The 23,733-nt window shown below is 37.8% G+C and overlaps 3 protein-coding genes across 13 annotated transcripts in view; 1 reads left to right on the top strand and 2 right to left on the bottom strand.

The window, feature by feature from the left end:
* larp1b (La ribonucleoprotein 1B) overlaps window positions 1-2,916 on the bottom strand; it is a 40,824-nt gene extending 37,908 nt beyond the window's left edge. For 3 of the 7 annotated variants that reach the window (XM_007540078.2, XM_007540079.2, XM_016664814.1), the window contains exon 1: window positions 2,086-2,915. In XM_007540078.2, the coding sequence (XP_007540140.1) occupies window positions 2,086-2,461 (376 nt within the window). In that variant the 5' untranslated portion in view covers window positions 2,462-2,915. Of the gene's footprint in view, window positions 1-2,085 lie in introns of all 7 variants that reach the window. The other 4 variants (XM_007540082.2, XM_007540081.2, XM_016664815.1 and 1 more) reach the window with 3 other exon arrangements.
* A 3,987-nt stretch (window positions 2,917-6,903) lies between these two features.
* On the top strand, window positions 6,904-12,185 carry LOC103129109 (dr1-associated corepressor-like). 5 transcript variants are annotated; one of them, XR_001659853.1, is made up of 6 exons: window positions 6,904-7,043; window positions 7,501-7,573; window positions 8,314-8,407; window positions 8,857-8,976; window positions 9,476-9,591; window positions 10,950-11,034. XR_001659853.1 is itself a non-coding variant. In XM_007540076.2 (6 exons), the coding sequence occupies exons 1-6, from the start codon at window positions 7,002-7,004 to the stop codon at window positions 10,974-10,976; spliced, it is 456 nt and encodes a 151-aa protein (XP_007540138.1). In that variant the 5' UTR covers window positions 6,904-7,001; the 3' UTR covers window positions 10,977-11,058. The 5 variants fall into 5 exon arrangements, 4 of the variants coding, with proteins under 4 accessions (XP_007540138.1, XP_016520312.1, XP_007540135.1 ...); XM_007540076.2 differs by having other exon boundaries at window positions 9,492-9,591; window positions 10,950-11,058; XM_016664826.1 differs by lacking the exon at window positions 9,476-9,591 and having other exon boundaries at window positions 10,950-12,185.
* LOC103129110 (activator of 90 kDa heat shock protein ATPase homolog 1-like) lies at window positions 11,594-18,098 on the bottom strand. The gene is made up of 9 exons (XM_007540077.2): window positions 17,816-18,098; window positions 16,533-16,723; window positions 15,167-15,249; window positions 14,960-15,077; window positions 14,714-14,805; window positions 14,495-14,623; window positions 13,027-13,128; window positions 12,850-12,901; window positions 11,594-12,434 (listed from the first exon to the last, which is right to left on the bottom strand). Exons 1-9 carry the CDS (start codon window positions 17,893-17,895, stop codon window positions 12,262-12,264), a joined length of 1,020 nt encoding a protein of 339 aa, XP_007540139.1. The 5' UTR covers window positions 17,896-18,098; the 3' UTR covers window positions 11,594-12,261.
* Between the last annotated feature and the right edge of the window lie 5,635 nt (window positions 18,099-23,733).

Below are 23,733 nucleotides of genomic sequence, written 5' to 3'. Positions count from 1 at the left end.
TTGAGCTCATTTTACTGTATCCTGCGATTAACTGATTAATGTCTTATTGCGACAGGCTTAAAGAAACTAAAGGACTCATATTTACTTGTGTATTCAAAGACTTTGCTATGAAGTTTTAACGTGAGCTCAGGTGGATCCTGTTTCTGCTGCTCTAAACGTCACAGTTAGCATGAACCAGCATGACTCAGAATCTCAGTCAGAACCTGAAGGTCCGTCTATCTGAACTCCACTGTTCCTCTGTGGAGAGAGGAGAACCTTCCAGAAGGACCTAAAGCTCCACCTGTATAGTGAAGAGTCCACTCCTTAGAAAAGCAACATGGCGGCCCGTCTGGAGCCGGCTGGAAGGGCCCTGGAGGACTCAGACTGTCAGGAACAAGACTCTCTGGTCTGGTGAGACAAAAACTGGACTCTCTGGCATGAAGACCAGATTACCTGCTAGGAGGAAAATCAGGCATGGCTCATCCCCATGGGGAAGCACGGGAGTGGCAGCATCAAGCTGGGTGAAAGCAGTAGATTCAGAACCTCTCTGTGAACATCTTGGAGCGGCCGGGCCAGAGTCCAGGCTGGGGTTCGACTGTACATCTCAGGAGAGATCAGAAAATGGCTGACAGATGTCTGTGATGGAGCTGGGTTTGGCAAACAGGAAACTGACCAAGAAAAGCTCTGTCAGCTGGTCATGCCGTATGCTAAAGCTGCATTAAAATAATGAGAGAAAGGCTGGGAATACTTATTTACATGTGATTTCTCAGTTTGTTGTTAATATATTTGTAAAGACAAACTTTTGAAGTGATTGTAGGAGGGTTTTTTAAAAAAAAAAAAGAAAAAAAAAAGAATTTAGTCCATTTTTAAATGTGGAAAAAGTGACGCAACGAGAATATTTGCTGGATGCAAGTTAAACCCAGATTAGCTAGGATGAAAATAGAAGCTACTCTAAAAGATGCTGAGACCAAAGTCAATTTCTACTGTGCATATTCGATCAATATAAAGATTGATGTTTATTTAAGAGCCTTGTTTCATCTTATCTCAACAAGCTCCTTGTTCACAATTATTTTACAAAGTTTATTTTAGTTAAACATTACAAAAGTCAATTTTTTTTACAACATTACCAAAAGCTACATTTTATCCAAAAGTCATTTTGTGGAAATTAAAGGTAAACAGTGTATGAGGTAATGTGGAAACCTGAATCTGTTTTACCAGCTGTTCAGGTATCTTGTTAACATATGTTTTAAGTGCAGCTGATTTTTTTAGATATTTTTTTGTGAAAAAGTGTAAAAAAAACAACCCCCCAACAACGGTGGGGTTCTTTTCTCGAATATTTTTTATTATGATGCTCCCACCACAACAAGTATTATTCCTCCTTAAGTCCTAATTTGTCTTTCTACTTGTTCATCTATTTAAACCTAAATCATTTTCTCCGATTCCAGAAAATTAAAAGTATATATTCAATAAATGTTAATATTTTTTAACTATACACAGATATTCGACTTCCAGCAGATCCGTCTGTTAAAGCACCTTGTTCACATACGTGTTACTCTCACTAGTGACAGCGACCCGGTGGGAGGAACGGCAGGCTGCCAGGCCATTGGACATGCGAAACGTGCCTTTACAGCAGCAAAGGCTGCTAGCCTGCTGGCTTTAGCCTCAACCAGCGAGATGAGCTAGCTGCTCGAAGCTGAAGCGTCGATTTTAGCTCAAATCGAGCAGCTTTTGAGCTTCTACCTCCCCCCAAAAAACAACAAAATACTCCCATTTCACTGCCACAGATATCCCTGTGGGGATCGGAGCAACATAACAGCTAGCTGGTGGGAGCTAAAAGAAGTAGCAGTTGTCAGCAATCAACACGTGGTGCTCATGAGCAACCCGAGCACGGGGGGGATGGGGCAAATATGTTGCTAACACTTAGTTAACATCCTAATTGTTTAATTACATTTGGCTAAAGCCACCGTGAGATGAGCTGACAGTTCATCTCGCGGTGGGTTTCTCAGGAATGAAGCGTTTAGAAATGCCTCGACAACGTGACACATTTGCTGAGGACCGCATTATTCACTTTCCCCCCCTCGTCTATAAAACATGGGAGCAGCTCACCTGTCTCCTGGGAGCCGGAGTTGATGTTGCTGACCGGCACTCTGCCCGTGGTTCTTTTAGTCCACGGGTTGACTTTCGGCGGAGGGGCTTCTACAACTTTCTTCTTCACCGCCTCGACAGCCGAGTCAGCGTTACCGCTCTGTTCGTTTTCTTTATCGTTTTCTTTGCTTTTCTTATGCGTGTCCGCTTGGCTCTTGGTCGACTCTTGCTTGTGGTCGTCCGCTTGCTGCTTCTCCGTGCCCCTCTGCCCCGGCTCCTCTTGTTCTTTGTGCAGATGAGCTCCCTCCGACTTGTTTTGGTTTTTGTCCTGCACCCCGTTGGAGCTGCTCGCTGTCAAACCCGAGTCAACCTGGCTACACTCAACCTCGGTGGACATCCTGCTGGTTTCCTGACAGCGCACGGTGTCAAAGCCAGTGTGGAGTCGTGGTTCTTGTTTTCCTTGCAAAGAGAAAAGTCGTGAACAGCTCGGGGGGTGACCACATCCACTCGAGGCAAACAAAATTTGGGCTGGACCTCGCTAGCCCGCTAGCCAAGAAGCTGCTGCAGCTAACTGTTAGCTAGCCTGGGACCATGCAGAAGCCAGCGAGCCCGAGTCAGAAGCTTTTTCCCGCGATATTTAACAGTTTCATATCATTTAACAGTTTCCTTCGAGCGTGTAGTTAGCTTCCATAAACGCGACAAGCCCTTGTTTGGTTCTTTGGGACTTTTAATAACTTTAGAGAGAGAAAAAGAAACCTACTACAGCGACCTCCTCTCTTAGTGTCTAATTTCACCTCCACGCTACCAGCAGCCAGCTCGTGCAGCAAACTCTCCTAAATTCTGTAAACACTGGCTCTGCTGCCCCCATCGGCCGTCACTGGGAACTACATACAAATATTTACAACTATTTTTGAACACATTGTGGAATAACATTTACCGAGCTGTGTCTTTTATCTCGTCTACTTATGGTCATGTATCAATTATACTAACGTGCATAGATTGAGTTAAAACTGCGACAAGTGAGTATTTAAAATAAACTATTTAATATATTTGGCGTAAAAGTAGGCAATTGCATATTCACTATTGGGAACTATAGCGAATTAAAATTCCTTTTAGGAAAAATTGGACGTCAAACTAATTTCTTCAGTTTTATTTCTTTTCCAGTACTAGTACTGGTGCCTTTGTTGTATTAACCTTCTGAAACCAATTTAAATATATATTTAAATATTCCCATCTAACATTATCTATTAATGTTATATGATGTTAATATATCATGGTATCCATTTAAATCATCAAATTTATTAATGTATTATTACATAATATATATTATAATATATGATATAGCTGTATTATAATATAGATGTTACCATATTATACCTATCATTTAGATATATATAATATTACCTATTATATATAAATAGATATATTACATGTCTATTATGTTAAAATATTTGATGACAAAAACAAAGAAATCTGTAATTGGTAGTTGTATGTTCAGTAGAAAACTGATTCTCTAAGCTCATTCCTTTATAAAGAAATGGCAACAGATAAAACACTATCACTATGTCCAGAAGAAAACTACCGCTGCACCTCAGACTGACCATGCCTTCATCAAGCTGAAACATGGTGGTGGTATTATTATGCTGTGGGGATGCTTTTCTTCAGCAAAGAAAGTGTCATTAGTAAGATTTAATGGAAAAAATGGATAAAGCTGCAAAACATACAGCCAAAGATACCATACACTGGTTTAGATTAAAACAAATTCACTTTAGAAAGTTCAGCCCTGAACACAATCGAGAACTTTTGGGACAATTTGAAAATTGCTCTTCAAATTCAGTCCAGTGTGACTGAATTTGAGATATTTTTTGCAAAGAAAATCTTCAACACTTTCCATTTCCCAATGAGCAAAGTTTCTAGAAGCATGTCCCAAAAGTGTTACAGCTGAGTAATGACCGAAGGGGCAGAAGAAAAATGCACACAGCTGGTATTGATCCAGCTTTTAAAATGAAAGTTTCCAGTTTTTATCTGTACACCATTTTAAAAGCAACGTACCATTTTCATTCAAATTTAGAACAATGCACAACTTAACATTAAACAATCAAATGACAATAAAATACATTAAAGTTAATAGTTGTTACACGACAACGGGAATGAGTTCAAGACACTTATGATTTGTAAAAAAAACAACAAAAAAAGTTTTCCTTATTGAGTGATGAGTTCTTTATCTTTTCTTAAGTGCTTTTCAGCTATTGATATAGCTGGAACCAGACACTCGGGCCAGTTCGACTGTTTGTGCTTCACTCTGCTTGTTAAATTACACACATTAAAAATCTGAAAGCAGAGTCATCACTATCAGATCAGATGACACGTTTCAAAGTCTGGTGTAGATACAAGCTGCTGGAGAGATGGAAAAGGATATGTTCAGTCATAATATGTGGGAACATTTAACTCCAGTAAATTGTGAGGATACATGAGCAGTAGAATTACACATCAACCTTCCACAAAATATCAAAACGGAATCATAGAAAAATGAGCAAAGTTGTATTTTCTTCAGATACCATTGGAAGAACAAAATAGGGTCAAAAAATATTTGCCAATTTCCAAATTCATGTCACTGTTGTTTTCTTGTGACACTTAAATGTTTTCAGATCTTCAAAGGTAATAACCAGAGTAATTGCAAATTTGCTTTCAACTGATGATCTTCATTATTAAAGGGTCAGTGTTATGCAAAATAAAACTTTTTCAGCTTTACATCATGTTACGGTGTTATTCCCTCATCAAAAACATACCTGGAGTGTTTCCTTGATTCTTTTCTGCATGTTTGAGAAATGCTTTAATCTCTAAAGCAACCACTTAGCTGTGCAAAACCCCTGGGTGGACCAAGCTCCGCCTTTGATGACGAAGCTCCTCCTCAAAGCTGCAGTTTCCAAGCCTTCAAGCTTTGAACCTCCTCCCTTCCTGCCCCCTCAGCTCCTTCAGACTAGCCAGCAGTAATTAGCAAACACCTGATGGAACTCCTCATTTGTTGAGTTTGCTATAAAACCTATTTCTCTGTGGAATGCTGGTAGAAATGTTGTTATGGGGTTAATAAAGGAGCCCATGTGATGATGACTTCCTGAAGGTGGAGTTTCAGGAAGAGTTTGAAATTTTAAAGAGACAGGCCCAACAAGCTGTTAAAGAGATGTTAAAGCATATAGTCAAACTTAAGTCATATTAGATGTATACAGCATTTTATAACAACTGAAAGTAACACAGTTTCTTGATTGAACTATAAAAGGATACTATATGGCTAGAAAACACATAATACTGTCCCTTTAAGGCAAGGCAAGACACTTTTGTCTTAGCATTCCACATAATATTTTCTGCAAAGTCTAAGAGGTCATCAGGATTTTTTTTTTTGGTAAACGTGAGCTTGGTCTGTGTGTACTTTTTGGTCAGCAGTTGTATTGACTTTGGAATTTCATATGGAAGGCATTTTAGCCGGTCTCTTTCTTACTGTCAGATCATGGACACTGATGTGAACGGAGGAGACCTGGAGTGCTTGTTCAGGTTGCGATCGATAAGCTTTTGCAGTCATTTTGGTAGGCTGGCCACCCCAGGGAAGGTTCACCACTGTTCCATGTTTTCTTTTTCCTCACTGAGGTTAACTAGCTTTTTTAAATCTTTCTAGACTGATTCATATCAATCACTGTTTCTCACCCGTTTTTGAATTTCTGTGGCTAACGGCTTGAGTGGCCTTTCAGTCCAGTTTGATACAGTGAGTGTTTCACTGTGAGTGGTAACTCTGCCTTCAGCAACATTCTTCACAAAGTCTTTGGGTTTTGTTCTGGGGTCAATTTGCAAATTTTTGACCAAAACCCGTTTATCTCTGGGACACAGAATCCGCCTTCTTCCTGCTACGATGGCTCCCATGATTCCCATCGTGTCTGTACTCGAAAATAATTGTTTGAACAGATTAACTGCACCTTCAAGCATCTGGAAACATTTCTTTTGACATTTTGTTTGACTTTCCCATGATGCCAAACAAGAAAGCAGCGTGTTGGAGGTGTGGCCTTAAAATACATCCATAGGTGAACCTCCAGTTAACTCACATGTGCCGGTCAACCTATTAGAAGTTTCCAAAGTTTCCATGACAACATCATCTGGGCTTTCCCTTGTTGTTTAAGGAGATAGTTGTCATTCTTTATCTAATCCTCTGATTTTGAAAGCAATAATAAACAAATCTCTGGCATATCCTTTCTCTTATTATTGTGGCATTTAGCAAATAGAAACAATTTTGGTGATTCTAACAAACCCAAAACAAGAGAAATTTGGTTTGGTTCAACTTCTGACAGTGAGAAAAAGGGTGTAGGTAAACTTCTGCTTTCAACTGTAAGTGTTAATAATTACAAGGGAAATAATACATGGCTTTCAATATTGTTTATAAATAAAAATATCAAAAGTGTGGTACATTTGTTTTCTGTCCTCTTCACTCTGGTACTTCTAAATAAAATAAATCTGGCTTTTATGTTGTTATTAAAAAAAAAAACACAAATAAAACTTCCATCTTCACACTCATTTGTGTTTTAAATAATTCACAATTAAATACATTTTGACTTCAACAAGAAAATGAATAAGTAATCTAAACATTTTAATTGCTTCATACTGCTGCAACAACCACATCAATAATAATCTTAATAATAATAACTATTGTGATTTTAATAACTTTTATTATTATTATTTTAGTTTTGTTTTGTTTCCACCTCATGTGTTTTTCATTATCACCGGATCGATGTCATGGTGTTGCCATGGTGCCTCTGGGGGTCAAATGTTGACATCACTTTTTTTTTTACTGTCATCACTTTTCTACCTACTAAAAGTAAACAAATGGATGCTGCAGCGCTCTGCTGTAAAAACATGAAAAATGTGACTAAACAGCGGGAATTACAGCGACGAAAATGCCCGGACAGAAGAGAAAATACAACGTACGGTTTCCTCCTGTGAGTACTGCTATCTCTGTGTTAAATATCAGCTGTTTATAGTCAAACAAAACCAGCTAATGGCTAGCACACGCAGCATGGAGTAGAGGGGCACGGGATGTGTTTAAGGACTACCGGATCTGTCGGAAATCTTGTTAGCATATAGAATCAGACTGTGATAAGGCAATCAATTGTTTCCGATAAACAGCAGTTTTGACTTGTAGGCTTAGTTTCGATCGCTATTTAGGTGCATTTGTTGTGTAATTTACATGGACGAAATCAAGTAGAAATGCGATCCGTGATCAAGTTAGAGTCCAGTGTCAGTCAGCATACCGGTGGCAATTGTTATGTAACTTAACATTCACATTAATTTGAACAATTTCACCATAAAATTGTTTTTAACAGAGCTCCAACAAACTAACGGTTTGCATGAAGACTGTTCTTTTTTTTTTTCTTAAATCTTTGTTATTGTTTATAGGGTCGAATCAAAAAAATCATGCAGAAGGACACAGAAGTTGGGAGAATAGCGATGGCAGTTCCGGTGATCATCGGTATCCTTCAAGTTGTGGCAAAAAAAGAAGCAGAAAAGAAAACTGACTTAGTTGTCAGTTTTACTGATCTTTCAGACGTCCTTTAGCTGAGCATCGGCTTTCATCCCGTCTAAGCGATGGGAGTTGTAGTCCAGATACTTAAAAGCTTCCTCACCTGCGTTAGGCATGATATTTTCTCCCTACAGCTTACAAGTTATTGTTTTGATTTTGTTTGTTTGTTTTCAAAGTCAAATAAATGACAGACTTAACACAACAAACTGAACTACTCGACGATGCACTGTGTGGTTAAAAACCCATATTTAAAATCAACCAAACTCACTTTAGACATAGTTCCTCACCTATAAAAATACATTTCATGTTCATTTTAAGTATTTTTAACATTTATTTAGTATGTGGTTAATCAATCAAAATGAAATCTACCCTACAAAGAAACTTACTCTGCCGCATTTTGCTGACATCACAGCAAAGACATGAGACATAAAACAACTGACCAAACTTTCTTTTGAGTATGTCTCTTTGCATATTCTATACTCCCATGTTACTTTTTTATAAATCTAATTCTTCCTTCACTTTCTGTGGCATCTAATCAGAATTACTTTGAACTTTATTTGTTCTAGTTTTATTTCAAATTTGCCTGAATACAAATGAATGAGTAACATCTCAGACATCTTGAGTTGAGTTAAAATACAAAAACAGATCTTTCCTGTAGAGCTTGCGGATTCCTCAGCTGGAACAAACAGCCCGGGCTTTGGAGATGTTCCTGAAGTCTTTGCTGACCAAAACCTGCTTGATTACTCAGGCGAAGTTCAACAACATCGTGTCTGTGGCTCACATGTGAGTGTCTCTGTTGTTCTGTGACACTGATCCCAGATCAGCAGTGGGATGGGATTTTGGGGGTATAATAAACAAACATACACACATGTGCATCTCAGTAAGTTAGAATATGATTTGAAAATTGTATTTATTTCAGTAATTCGGTTCAAAAAGCAAAACCCCTGTATTACATTGATTGATTATTCACGGACTGAATGCATGTTAGGAGTCTGTTTCTGTTCATTTTGACACAACATGGCTTACAGCGAGTGAAAACTCCACGATTATAGACAAAGTAAAAATGATCTTTAATACATAAATATTGTGTTTTGGGCATTTTGTGACCTACGCAGTCATTTGTGTTTCTTTTCTTTTCTTTTCTTTTCTTTTCTTTTCTTTTCTTTTCTTTTCTTTTCTTTTCTTTTCTTTTCTTTTCTCTTCTTTTCTTTTCTTTTCTTTTCTTTTCTCAGGAAGCAGTGCATAGAGTCAGAAAAATTGTTTCATTTTCTCAAAGACCTGGCAGAGGGAGCCACGTCTACAGCAACCCAGAAGGACAACCGAGGCTTGAGTGTTTGGCCTCCCATACACAGGTAAGGTCAGTTACACTTCTGATATCTGAAATGGCCCTTTAAACGCCCAGCTCCTCCTCAGAGCTGCAGCTTCCAAGTTTCAGCTTCACAGAGTACCCCTCCCCTGCACAGCTCCTTCAGACTAGCCAGCAGCAATTAGCAAACACCTTGTGGAACTGCGCGTCTGCTGAGCTCATAAAAGCTACTTCTCCGTGACAAATATGTTGTTAAAGGGTTATTAGCGAAGCCATGTTGTGATGACTTTCCGACTGCGGCATTTCAGAAAGAGCAGGAATTTTCTAAAGAGACATTGGCTCAGACTCAAGGCATTAAATTTCAAAGTCAAAGTTTTTTTAAGTCATATTTATAAGGTAATATAGTTTCTTGATTATGATATAAAATAGCACCATGTCCCTGGAAAATACATAATACTGCCCCTTTAATAGTGTTTTGTGGTCAATGTGGATTTCTAAGCAAAGTAACCAATATCTGTTTTCACCATAAATGTAACATTATGCAGTTTATTGTCTTTCAAGGAACAAAAAGGTCAACGTCGCCGCTAAAAACCCATCTGGAGCAGGAGAGACTGTTCCCCAAAGGAGCCACGGCCCACACGACACCGACTCAGTTTCAAGTGTACATATCCGGTTACTGAACACGCAACACTCACACACCCGACCGACAGCTAAGGAGGTAGAATTGGTGTCTGGTGAAACACACAGGACCAGTGAAAAGTTTAGATGCGCTCATCGTGGGTGTGATTGTCATGTTGATTTTGGACTTTTAATAGTTAATTTGAACAGTTCTTCTTCTCGGGTGGAATCGTAGTTCAGCACACGACTTCAGTGAATTCTAAAATCAAAACTGAGGGGGCAGAATTTTATAGTCATCGTGGATTTTTTTTTCCTTGCTCCACCTGGGAGAGCAAACTATAAATCCTCAGATATATTTATAGGTGTGTAGGAAGAACTAGTTATGACTTTGCTGTTTTAATGTTTGAAGGTCAAAGTGAATTTGAGGTAAACACCAAATATAGTCTGGAAGTACTTTACCCTATTCTAGCATATGTTATTCATAATGTAAGTACTGGTTTCATAAGATTTCTATTAGAAACAGATTGATTTGGGAAAACATTTCTGCTGCTCAAAACTTATTTTCTAATTATATTTGCGTAAATGTTTTAATATTAGTTGTTAAATTTCCCAAACTTGCACATAGCTGTCTTCTTTTGTCTGGCTGATGACATCATTGTAAGATATTAAATCAGATGAGTTACTTAAGTAGCCTTTTTTATGGAATACTTTTTTTACTCTTGAGTAAATTCCTGGACTTTTACACTTTTACTTGAGTAAAAATATGCTGAAGTAGAGCTGCTCTACCCTCTGACACCAACTACTGCTAGATGGACAAAAATGTCCCTTTGCATGTTGTGTCACATGCTTTCTGTGTCCATCAACAAGCTTCTGGACAAATTCTGTTTGGATTTTTTTTCATCGCTGCTCTCATCACAAACAGAAGACGATACTTAATACGTTTTCCAGCATGGTTTTTTTAAGCGTAGCTCACCAATAATTGATAGGGTTGAGGTCATTCCAGAGGCTTTACTGTTAGCCTATCTTATTTATTCCTAAGCCTGTTTGGATGTGTGTCTGCCTGGTCCAGTTGGAACAGAATAGTTGCGTCCTCGCCAGGAAACAATAAATTTAAATACATTTTACATTTCCTGATAAGCAGCCAAATCTCCGGCTGGAAATATCTCTGCGACTTTTCTCACAGCTACAAAAAGCGCAAGCGTTCTCTACGATCTTTGAGAGTTAAGACATATTTACATCAAACATGCTTCATTAAAAGGCCAAAATTAACGATATTCATGCCCTTCTTATTGGCACTCTGAATTCATATCTGTATCACCCTCTGTAGATATACCAGGGTATTGCACATTGGGGTAATTAGTAACTACTTCATCTTTTTTTCTTCTTTGTTTTCCCCCCCAGGAGTCGAAGCTCTACATCTGCTTATAACGTGGCCTTCCCAGCAGCACATCTTTTCTGTTCACATGTCATTAGGCTTTGGAGTGACTCAACAAAACAAAACAAAACAAAACAAAAAAACAGACAAAAACTCTGTTCACAATAACCTACATCAATCTGTTTTTGGACAGTAAGAGGGAAGAAATTGAATTTACAGAACAGTTTGAATCTGAACCAACATGCAGAGCTTTGGTAAAGAACAGAACGTCCATGCAGGACAGATTTCTGCTACAGTTTTTTTTTATTTTGAGTGTGCATAGTTTTGAATACTTTGAAAGTCTGCACTGTTAAATGTAAGTTTTGTGTTTTTTTTTTTCATTTTTAGCTTGCCTGCAGATTTGAGGTTAGCATCATGAACCGTTTAACCCCTGTAGCCTTCAAATGATTGATTTTTCGTTTTGTTTTGCCGACTTTGTTAATTATAAGTGCTTACTTTTTAATATTTTTAAAGCACTTGTAAATACATATTTTTTTGAATGAAACTTGTAAATAACTCAAGGCAGGAAGTAAATAAAACTAAGCAAGAGCTTACAGTAGTTTGTTTATTCCAAGAAACTATTTCTTTAAACACGGTACTGGGCTGCAGTGAAGAATAAATAGAGGAATTCTGTTCTTAGAGCATTTTTTACTGTATATTTACATTTTTGAAGCCATATATGGTCAAACATACGCAGTTTTCCCGGGTTTTTTTTTTTGTGGAAAAAAAAACTGATGCTGACAAACAGTTTTAATCTTCCAGCTTCAAGTCTCACTGATGCTGGTCCTGTAATGTACATGAACACAATCTCACCAGATGAGGCTGTAATACACACCGTCTGAGCTCATACCCCTCCCCAACAACATTTTTTAAATGAGACATGCATCTTAGTTCAAATCAACTTTACTACAATGACTCAAAATGGATAAAATGCATACAAAATAAACAGTTTTTCAAGTGTTTTGGCTTCTTCGCGAACCGAAGCAGATGCCAATTGGAAGTGGTTCACCGGATTCCTCTTTCGTCCGACACGTTTTCTATTCGGTCCCGGAAGGCACGGTCTGCCTGCGCTCTTTTCAAGAACCGAGCCGAACAGCAATGGGGAAAAAAACAAAAACAAATCAAAAATTAAATATTTCCAGCGATTAAAATTTTTTTTTACACGTACAGTGACGGAGTTGTTTGTTTCATGAACTCGTCCTACGAGTGTAAAGCTGTTCTGTGTCAAAAAAAGGAAAAAAAAAGAGGGCTGGAGGGGCGAGGGGAGAAAAAAAAAACAAAAACTACAGTACAGCTTCTTCAGAAAAGTCGTGCTCCATAGCCAAAAGTCTGTTTGATAGCTTCAAAGTAGTATCTCTTCCAGCCGCCTTTCGTCTGTTCCTCTTCGCTGTTGGGGACGCCTCGGTACTCCACCTTCAGCTCCGTCTCATTGCTCCGGTCCAGGAACATCAGGGTGATGGTGGCGTAGTGCTCTGTGGTGCAGAGAGGCAATCAGTTTCCAAAATTAAAAAATAAATAAATAATAAAAAAAAATATATATATATATATGTATTTGACAGAAAAACCTGGAATGTGATTAAAATCTTCACAATGTGGGAAAATTTTCATTTTTCAAACCCCCACAAAATAATAATAAAAAAATATTGAGTAGACCTTCTGCATAGGGAGTACATTTTTATATGCAATGTTTTTTTTTTAATATTTGTGAAAAAAAATATTAAAAACTGTTGCTGTGACAGAATCTGATAAAAGAAATAAAAATAAAAAACTGAGCTCTAAAACAACCAATCAGAGTCAAGGGGAGGATCTTAGCTCTGTCAATCATGACTGTGTATGAGCTGTTCTTCTCTGTAACATAAAAAATAATATAAAATATAAAGAACCTACCACAGGGCCAGTTGTTAAACCTCCACTTCATTACTATTTTCTCATCGGGTACCTGATGGCGAGAGGATTTGTTGTTAGCCTTCAACCATTTTCTACATGTGTTGTACATTATACCTCAAATAAAACAGGAGTTTTCAGTGAAGTTTTCATTATAGTTCTTGGAAACGTCGTCCTCACCAGCTCTGTGAATTCCCCAAAGACGTTTCCTTCTAGCAGGCGAAACTTTCCACCCCTCTCTCCGTCCACTGTCGCAGGACTGCGTGTGAACGCCTGGACCATCTGCACACCCAAAGATACCACACTGTGACATCATGGCCTCAAGCTAGATGGATTAACAAAAAAATTTATTGTCCACCAAGATGGACATTTGTCCACTAACACAGACGGGAACATTTTTTTTCCCCTTTTTTTCCTTCCCTAAAACGGATTGGCGTTTTCAAAAACTCTCGTGTTCACACAGGACCGTTTTCAGAAATGTTTTCTTTCACACAGAAACACCCAAAATGGCTCAAAATTATTATTTTTTCTTTTTAACTCCCGCACACCTGTTAGTGGCACTAAACAAGAAGAATGAAACATGTGCCTAAAGCCTTCACACAAAATGACCAGTAGACTCAAAGAAAAAACAAAAAAACAAAAAAAAAACAGATGGTGAACAAAAACTGAGAGTGGAGTCTTCTGGAGAACTTCTTGCAACTGCTGAAGGCATGTGACGCTAACTTGAACACCATTGTTGAATGTGACACATTTGCAGTTATAAGTCGCTTTATTTCTTTATTTTATTTGAGCAAAAATAAAGATAAAAATTTGACAAAAGAAAAACAAGCTGCTCAAAGGATCAGGATGAAGTAAAACTCATGTTCCTTCCTCTGAGAAATGCAATTTGTGGAAAATACAGTAATTTAGGCTACATACGCGACATGCATGTAGCCTAATGTATGTATGTTGGAAGACTGCTTTTTTTTTTTTAACATATGCTGAATTTTACTTTTCTTTTAAATTGATCGTTTTTTTCTATACGCTTTAATTTTCTCCCTTTAAGTAAATCTACTCTACAACTTCAACTTGTAATGCACATTTGTTTGATTGTAATATGAACACATTGTTTTGTTTAGATTCAATATTCCTCTTAAGGCAGGTTGGGCTAATACGTCAGTGTTTCCAGAAACTAAGCATTTCTGCTGTCCAAAAATTCGGGATGGTTTTTTTCTCTCAAAAATTTAACAGACATTTTGTTTAGGGATGTGCCGATCCACTTTTTTCAATTCCGATGCCAATATCTGAGGTTTAGTATCAGCTGATACCAATCCGATACAGAAGAATGGTGGTGAATTGACTTAAAACTTTTTTTTATTTTATTTTTTTATTTTTAAAGACAGACATTAATGTGCTGAATTACAAACTTATTTGCCAACTCTGCACCAGTATCTCACACTTAAATACATATTGTTACTGATACTTGACAACGGTTTAAAATATTCCTACTTTATGGGGAGGCAAAAAAAAAACAAAAAAACATTCTTGTGTGGATGAGGCCTAAAACTTTGTCAGATAAGACAGAATAAGCAGGCGAGAATTTGCAGGTGAGAAAATGGACGCGGAGCCTAATTTGGTAACTGGATTGGAAGCAGCAGGACAGACTCACCTCCTGGTTGAGAAAGACTCTGTAGAGTTCAGCTGGTGAGGTGAGAAACGTGTCTCTGATGGTGAATTTACAGGTGGGGATTTTGACACCAGTGTTGATGGGAGCTGCCGTGCTACTTCCTGAGGAAACCTGAAAAAACACAGCATTCTAATCAGTCTAGCTCTACGTCGCGACTTGACACGAACGCCGGGTTTTATCCAGCCGTCTTTAAACACAGACCTGAGTTTTGTCCTGCTTGGCTTTGGACTGAGAAGCTGACTGAGGCTTGGCCACGCCGTTAGCGGTAGGCAGGATCATCCCTTGCGTGAATTCTGCAATTTTATAAACAATAGATTAATAATAATAAAACAACACAGTTTTTTATTTTTAATTATTGAAAGAGCCAATAAACACATTGGTGTTTATTAAATTGCTAGTTTTAAGTTCTACTCGGGTCGTGAATGGTTTACCCTGATCTTTACAGACCTGTTTTCAAAAAGCCCACATAACTCCCCAGAGCCTCCCGGATTTTCTCTGCTCCTTTAGTTTTCATCAGGTGGACCAGGGGCGTGTCGGGCTCGTCCTTGTTCAGCGAGATGGAGATCTGAGGAAGCGGATCACAGGGACATGATTCAGTGCGTCGCTCCACCACCACCATGCAGTCAAGATCATTAAATCAACCATCTGACTTACATCCAGATCCTCCATGTCATTCTCATCAGACAAGTTTGGAACTTCGATTGAACCTTTGTATTTTACTCCGGTTTTTGACTTTCCTGTAAAAAAAAAAACAAACAAAAAAACCCCCCCCATCAAATTCAAGTCAGTTTTTGAGTGAAAAACTGACTTGAATTCTTTTGGATGTTTGTGGAACTGCTTCAAATGAAATGAACAAAAAAAACAACAACATGACTAATAATGTTGTGGATAACATTTTCCTTGTAAGAAGACAGGTGGTGAAACAACTTTTCTGATTAATCACAATTAACTATTTTAATCATGATAATCACAATTACTTGGATTAATCACAATTACCTGAATTAATCATAATTAATTGATTACTGAAATAATCAAAAAATTACTTTAGTAAGTAATAACTTAAAAAAGTATACAAACTTAAAAAAGTTAATTTGCTGAAAAAAAGAGCAGTGATTACGCCAAAACTGTACAAAATATGCGTTTTGCATTTAAGATTAAAAAAAAATCCCTTTGTCTGTAAATCGTTTCTACCCAGACCTCCTCAAATACCAGTTTTAGCTTCACCCGGTTCAGATTAACTATGTTATTGCATTGTAGGCATTAAAATGTGTATTTTCTTATTCAAAAAAAAAAAAGAATTTAATTATTTTGTTGCTTGCATATTTTAATGTATTTTCATTAAAAAGTAGGCTTCAGTGGTTAAAAGAAAAAGCTATAAATGTGCCTTTTTAAAAAATCTGATTATTCAAATAATCATCAGAATAATCGATTACTAAAATAATTGTAAGATGTCGATTTTTAGTAAACTCCTCCACTCCCTAAAAAAAAAAGTTTAATTCTGCATCTGAACTATTTGCTAAGGGGAAAAGCTAACTTTTAACCATTCTTGAGCTGTTGGTCAGGGCCACACAAAATGAGTCCAAAGGCTGCCATCACTACAGACACTGCCACCTACTGGTCAACCAGTGCAAGTCTAAAAAATGTTCAATCTTTGTAAATCACAGAGTTCGTTCATGAGTTGGTCGTTTTGTAAAGTTTCTGTTAAAATACAGTTTCACATGTGATTACAGGGGAAAAGAAAGGAGTCTTGAAAAAGAGCTGAATGAAAATTATTAAACATGTGGCCACTAGGGATGGGTAGAAAATAAAATCTACTTTGTGATGCATCAAGAGGCAAAACTTTTAATTTTTAAAAAATACATGCAACATAAAAAGCTCTTCTTATTCCTTAAGGAGACTGAAATGTTTTATTTTTATTTTTGACAGAATAGCAAAGGACAAAGGATGATTCATGTCACTTTAAGTCGACAAACGGCGAAGCTGCATGTCATTCTCAGTTCAAACCCTGCTTTCCACTCACCAGTCCAGGTCGCTTTTAGGTTCCATTCATAGAAGAAAATAAGTTTCCCTTTGCGGTTGTTAATCGAGGCCTCTCCTTCCAACTTGCTGACTTCCGTCACTTCACACGCTCCCTCGTCATTCTCCACGCTCAGCCCGAGCAACAGAGACTTCAGCTTATCTGAAGACCAGTTTGTTGCATCTCTTTCAGTCCTGAAGATTTTAAAAAAAAAAAGAGACACCATGTTGAGCAGACTGACAATCTGTAGTCATGATTAGAGGGTTAAAATCTTTTCTCTTGACCTCTGAACATTTTCGCACCCGAGAACTTGGAATTCACATCAGTTTGACTGCCGTTGATAGCAGAAATATATTTCACAGTAACAAATATGATCTTTTACCTGAATAAATTGACTATTACGAGTCTATTAGCTGATATTTATTTTAGCTGCAAAAGGGGAGATCATTCTAAGATCACCTGTTGAACATTTTAGGGCAATATATTAAACAATTTTATGAGATTTTGGAGTCACAGCTTGTCACAATTTAGTGTAGATTGGGGCAAAGGAAATTAAAAATGTAACTTTTAAATTTAAAACTACAAGCGTGATCTTGGCATCATGTAAAATTCATTTTATGATTTGTTTTTGATCAAATAGTTTGTACTTCAGAAATTTTTGCTAACACAAAATTTATGAGCCACTGACAAGGAAAGTCTAAGAGCATTAATTGATGTATTGATTTTCAAATGCAATAAAAATGAACTGGTTCATAAAAACAACAATGTGGTTCTCCACAGAGATAAATCACTGCAAGGGGTTTCACTAACAGATGAAAGGTAATTATCTATTCGAAGATCAAAAGTGAGGGTAAGCTGTGGGATACATCAGATTTTTCTTCGAAATAATAAAAGGGGGGTAAAAAAAAGTCATATTTTCCACAAACTGTGGAGAATTTATGGTCACATTGCAGTCTGGAGTTACATTATGAGCATAACCAATATGGTCAAACTGGCTCCGTAGCTACATAGCATACTGAATGTAACTGAAACAGACACAGCTTTAGCTTTGCTGAACAGCTAATGGAAAGCCTCGGTAGCTACATGTGACGCTAACTTGAACAACATTAGCAAAAGCTTTACTGCTAACTAGAACGTTTTGCTTTAGTTAATTACGGGAGTAACAATCTCTCCTGACTGTAAGAATGCGATACAATTGCTGTTTGGGAGGAAAAACCACCTCGAAGCGTGCGGTTAGCATCAGCTTCAAGCTAACTGGCAGTAAGTGCCCTTTCATGTTGTCTCACCAGTGCCAATTGTTGACATTCGTCGCATCGGCTCTCTCCTCAACGATCCAGCGAGGGTCTCCTTCTCCCCACTTCGCCATGTGTGCAGATAAATAATAATTATAATAGAATTTTGAAAGCGTGGCGAAGCCTAAAACAGGAGGTCTCGCTATCTGTCAGTCAGCCGGTGAATGTCCGCTGCACGCTGCTGCTTCTAGAAACCTCTGGCGGTGCTCCTGCGTTTATTCTCCGAACATAGAAAATGCTCGAAACGGAACTTTGTAGAAAGAGGTAAAAAATGTTCCCCTCCTTCCTCTACACACACACTACCGGAAGTTGTGTTTATGAGCGGTAATTTTGCTTCAGGAATGTAAGACTTTGGATATTAGCACTCTGGTTTCTTATATCCAGTTTTATACTTTTTCTGTATGTGGGCGGTGGGTGGAAGTGGGAGCGAGATTAATTTTCTGTTAGGACGTGATTTTAATTGCCAGAAGCTACCCATGAATGTTTCTTGAGTAGCTTCCTCCTTACTGGAAGCTGATTTATAAACATTATTCATTCTTTCTAATAGAAAATCTGTTTTCATAAGGTGTCTGCCTGTTCACACGTCATGAATGACAGAGAGCATTTTAACTCATAAAAACTTATGTTAAAAATGTTATATTATATATTTTCCAGGCAAATAGTACCGTTTTAGTCCACAATCAAGTAACTATGTCACCTTTACTTGCCTATAAAAATGCAGTATATGTTGAGCATAACTTAAAATAAATTGGACTTTGCATTTTAACACCTTGAAATTGACCCCTGTCTCTTTAAGCAGCTCCGGCTCTTTCTGACACTCTGCCGTCAGCAGGTCATCACAACAACCTTCCTCCATTATGTCATTTACAACCTCTCTTAGGAGCGTTGCTCTGAGAAGTAGTTCTATGAGGAGCTCAGTTCCACCAGGTGTTTGCTGAGTGCTGCTGCCGCTAGTCTATAGGAGCGCTCTGAGAAGCAGAAGACCGGCTGTGGACTCAGGTGCGGAGTCCCCGCCCACGCTCTGAGATCTGAGATTGACATAACAGCACTAGGTCACTCCTAGTGTTTTTATTTATTTATTTATTTTTTAATTAGTCAAGAAAGGTCAAATATTGTTGCTATTCCAATAAAGCAGCACAGGCTGAAATGGAGAGTTGGGCATCAGAAAAGCAGAGTGATGTTTGATCTGCTTGTAGGGTTGAATTAACATATTGCAAACAAATTGTTATTTCATGATGCTGTGTTTTGACTTGTTAGAGATACACATCTGCATGTTTAATCGTTCAACGATCCTTCTTTGAAGTTTGTTCTATACCTCAAAGTGTTCAGCACAATGTAAATAGTGAATAACTATATTGATTTGTATAATTTTTGTATTTAAGTATTTCTTGCAAAACTGTATTTTTAAGGGTTTATTTTAATAAAGACAATGAGCTGAACCTAGACTATTTGTAACAGATGTTTTTTGTTGTTTTTTTTAAACCCGCAGTATTATGTGAAATTGACTTTTTGAGCTTTACATCATGTTATAATGATATTTCCTCTTCAAAAAAGATAACTGGAGTGTTGCCTTGAATCTCCATTCAGCTGGTTGAACCTGGCAACACCTTCGTGGTGCAGCTCGGAGCTGCAGTTTCCAAGCCTCCGCCTTACAGAGCAGCCGTCCCCTGCACATCATTCAGCTCCTTCAGACTAGCCAGTGGCAATTGGCAAACACCTCCTACTAGCTACTTCTCACTGGTAAAAACGTTGTTAAAGGGCTAAAAGAGGAGAGATGTAGTGATGACTTCCTGAAGGCTGAGCTTCAGAAAGAACAGGAGTTATTAAAGAAACAGATCCAATTTCAAGGCATTAAGCGACAAGCCAAATTTCTTTGAAGTCATATTTTATAGATTTGTTGTACTTTTCTTTCAATTGAGTTTGATGAGGTGAACAGTGCTCCATGCGACCAAAGTGGTGAACTGCTTCTGAAAGCAATTGAATAAACTGGAATCATTTAGTGGTATCAGAATATAGGGGTATGAAAATAAATGCATACCCATGTTTCATGTTTTCAATGATTACAAAAGGGATAATCTCGTGCTTTTCTTTTTCATTTAAAAATTACTTACTATTTTGTACTCATAGTTATGATGGAATGTAGAAAACATCGGGGGTGTGAATACGTTTACCGGGAAGAATATTTTGTAACTTATCACTACATGATATATGTACGGTTCTTCACTAATGTTTTCTAAATGTTAAGTGGTTACAATCGCAGTGGAAACTGATTCAAATGAGCAAAGACAACTAAAATGACTCAATACATGGCTTTAAACACTACACTACACTACACAAAACAAAAAAATAACAGTCGGCTTTCGATTGTTTGTTAAAAGCGTCAGTCGAGGAGAAAAGCTGGGAGAAATCATTAGAGAGGAATCCCAGGCATATGGCTGGCTTTTGTCGGCTCCCCTCCCCCTCCTTTCTCTCCCTCCTGCCGTCCGCTCCGCAGCAGCAGCAGCAGCAGCAGGACGGAGGTACTTCAGTTTTTGAAGCCGTGGCATGAATGATCTCATCTGAACCTGATCTCCGCTTTCTCTGCCGTCGATCCTATGACCGAGACGGGAATAAAATAACACAAACACGAGGTGAGTACGGCTACCCAACCACCGGCAGCGGTGTTTTTAAGCAGGCACTGGGGTGAACGGCTGTTATTTTTTAGGAACTTTACAGCCCAGTCGCGGCGAAAACTCTTGTTTTCGGCCAGAAAGGAGGAAGGACCGAGGAGGATGGGTGGGTGGGCGCTTTTAGCTCATTAGCTTTCCGCTTCCTAGCGTTGTGCTTTGGAGCGTTTATTTGCGAAATGAAACTAGGCGTAAGCCAAGAATTTCACAACTCCGTGTAGATAACTTGTTTACAATGTGAGCGAACAGTTAGCTTGGAAGCACTCAGTGAGCCCGGTTCAGAACCGTAGGCTAGCTAGCCGGCTGTTAGCTCCCAGCGCAAAATGGCCTCATTGTCGCTCGGTGGCTCTGATGCTGGAAAGACAAAGCATGCGGCAGTCACGGCCAGCAGCTCTCAAATGTTCCTATATTAACCTCTACTGGCTTTTATTCGGTTATTCGTTAAGAAAACAACAACAACAACAGGGAAATGAGAAAGCACTTTAGCTGCCGTATTCAAAATCTCGTTTATTCAAGCGATACAGCGGTATACGAAAGTGCTGGTTTTTCAGAGTGAGGTGGGGGATGGGCCGGGCGAGGAGCCATTGACGTAAAGCGAGGCTGTATTTTGTTTGGCCCCAAAGCAGTAGACGACAAACACTTTAGTGTTTACATTCTAAGCCGTATAATGCTGTTGGTGACAAATCCAAGCATCACTGACCTGCTATTATCAAAATCAAGCGCTATATGTGTTGTTCAAACAAGTTCCGGATACAGCGAGAGTGCGATACAAGTCTCCATTTTAGGGTTAAACAGTTAAAATCTTTCGTGAAGTAACCTCAGTTGTATATAAATCACTTATATGAAGATGGTACTAAAATAAATGTTAATGAAACTGTCATGTTAATTATCTTGATCTCAGCCACCCAAATTAGGCATTTGAAGTGGAGCCTATTCAATGTAACAGAGGTAGAGATTAAAAAAACTAATATGTGCAATTGCTGTGTGGTTTTTCTTTGTCCGTGAAATATATTTAACATAATAAGTTTGTCTGGAAGTGTCTTTACCAGTCTTGCTTTCAGTATCCTCAATGGTAGAATCCTCTTAATGAACTGCAAATTTAAATACCATAAAAGAGTTTGGACACCATAAATGTTGCTGCCAAGACACCAGAGTCCAAACGTTTTTCATTTGAGCCAAAATAATCAACTCAATGTTTAAAAAAACAAAATGATTTGCTAAAATTAGCAATCAGTATTTAATTAAAATTAAAGTAGTCCTGAATGGGAGGTGTAAATCATTATAGCTCCAAAACTTAAAGGGTTTTTCTAGTTTAATGTAATGAAGGCTCTGAGATTTAAGTATTTTGTTTTCGATTGAAATAAAATACTGTAAAATGTAGTCCATTCTGAGTTGTACTAAAAGTAGTACAAACTTAGTTAATTTGTTTAACTAAGTCTAACAAATTAGTTAAAACTGCTTTGAGTGTACCAAAGTCCAATTTGAATAAAGGTTATAATTTCAATTAAAAAAAACAATTAAAAAACAAATACCCTATGTTCAGTTTAATATTTTACATTGAAAAAACATTTTAATTTCTCTGTAACAATTTAGCTCTAATTAAAAATAGAGAAAATCGGCATTAAAACACCTGTGTTGGCTGGTCAAATTTTTTATCATTTTTGGTTTGCAGTCGGGGGTGCAGAAAACAAAATTGAATGAGTATTTTATATTTTTTCTGAATTTGTTGTATTAGAACATACATATAGCCTTAAATAAGGCTATATGTATGTCTTCTACCATGTCATCTTGTGATATTCAAATGCAGTCTAGCGCAAAGTGCAATCTAGTTGCTGTCTTAATCAAAGCTATTATCAAACCCCCCCAGTTTCAAAGTCAGTGCCTTAAACTTCACCCCCTGAGAGTTGGGACTCTTATTTTGAAGTAAGACAGGAAGTAGCTCTGATTATGGTAGTTGTGTGAAAGACATGAATAATAAAGACATCATCCATCTTGCTGACATCACACTCTTACTGACTATGCATGAGTAAAGACTCCAAAAGTACTGTGCCTAGCTAACAGTTAGCCTGTGCTAGCACTAAGTTAGCATCTGTTTCAATTTGCTTTTGTTGCTAAACTAAACTTTTTGATATTAAGAATCTAGACTTTTTTAAACAGGTTCCTTTACAACACAATTTAATATTTATGGAACCTTTATGAAAAGCGAGAGCAATTTTTATTGAGTTGCTTTGGCATTAGGACCATTTTAGAATTATACAGATAAAAATCCAAAATATATCAAAAAGTCAAATTTAGTTAGTTGGAGGGATTTAATTGTTGTCAGTTACCCAGGTAGTGTCAGCAATAGGAACTGATAGCTGAGAGAGTTTTAACAGTAATACATGTGGGGCTGATTTAATGTGGTACAAACCACCGGAAGTGCATTTTAAGAGTCATGGCAACTTTAGCAACGTGTCTTCCTGGCTGTCTGTGATTTCTGTTTTAATTTCTCACACACATTGTTGCCATATTTTGCTAACACATGTATGATTATTTTCTCACTGTTTGTGTTTTAGCTCTCTGGTTATCTTTTTAAATGACTTTTATCCTAATCTTGTCTATTGCCAGGAAATGTCATTTTAGGCAAGGAAGGACTCAAAAGGCTTTTCTGTGTATGTTGGAGCCATTGATGTAAATAGATTATAACTAGAGATGCACCAATCACAGAGCTGTGGCTGAATTCTGATTGTTTTTTTTTAAAGCTTTGTGTAGTTCTCTTTAAGAGCTGTACCTTCTTGCCATGTGCCAGCATTAATTATTTATATCGGCAGCAGCAGTGACATCCCACTGTGTGTGTGTGAGAGAGTGAGAGAGATTTTGAGTTAATACTTCAGGCATACTTTAGCATCTTATGTTCGTTGCCATATTGTGGTTGGCATTACTAAATGTAAAACGCAGGTGACGGACAAAAATAATTGTTTCTGAATCCTTTTACATCTTTACTCCTTATTTAGTTTTTGAGTGCTTCACTAATATTGAGAATAACTAATATTGGCATTCTTTTCCCAGAGTAAGTGTGTCCACTCTACAGTCCGGTAGACTTAGTTTTATTGGGAACCGAAACTGCAGCATTTGTTACATTTTCAGCTGCTGCTGTTCACTGCGTCAAACGAATCAAATCTTTGAAAAATCTGTTCACCTCCTCACCTGTGGTGGCGCTGCACCACGAACCATTGAAGGAAACAAATATGAAAACCTCTAAAGAAG

This window comes from Poecilia formosa, unplaced genomic scaffold (genome assembly GCF_000485575.1).
Source record: "Poecilia formosa unplaced genomic scaffold, Poecilia_formosa-5.1.2 Scaffold514, whole genome shotgun sequence".
Taxonomy (NCBI): Eukaryota; Metazoa; Chordata; class Actinopteri; order Cyprinodontiformes; family Poeciliidae; genus Poecilia; species Poecilia formosa.
Note: the sequence above shows the minus strand (reverse complement) of the source record. Positions and strands in the feature narration are given on the sequence as shown.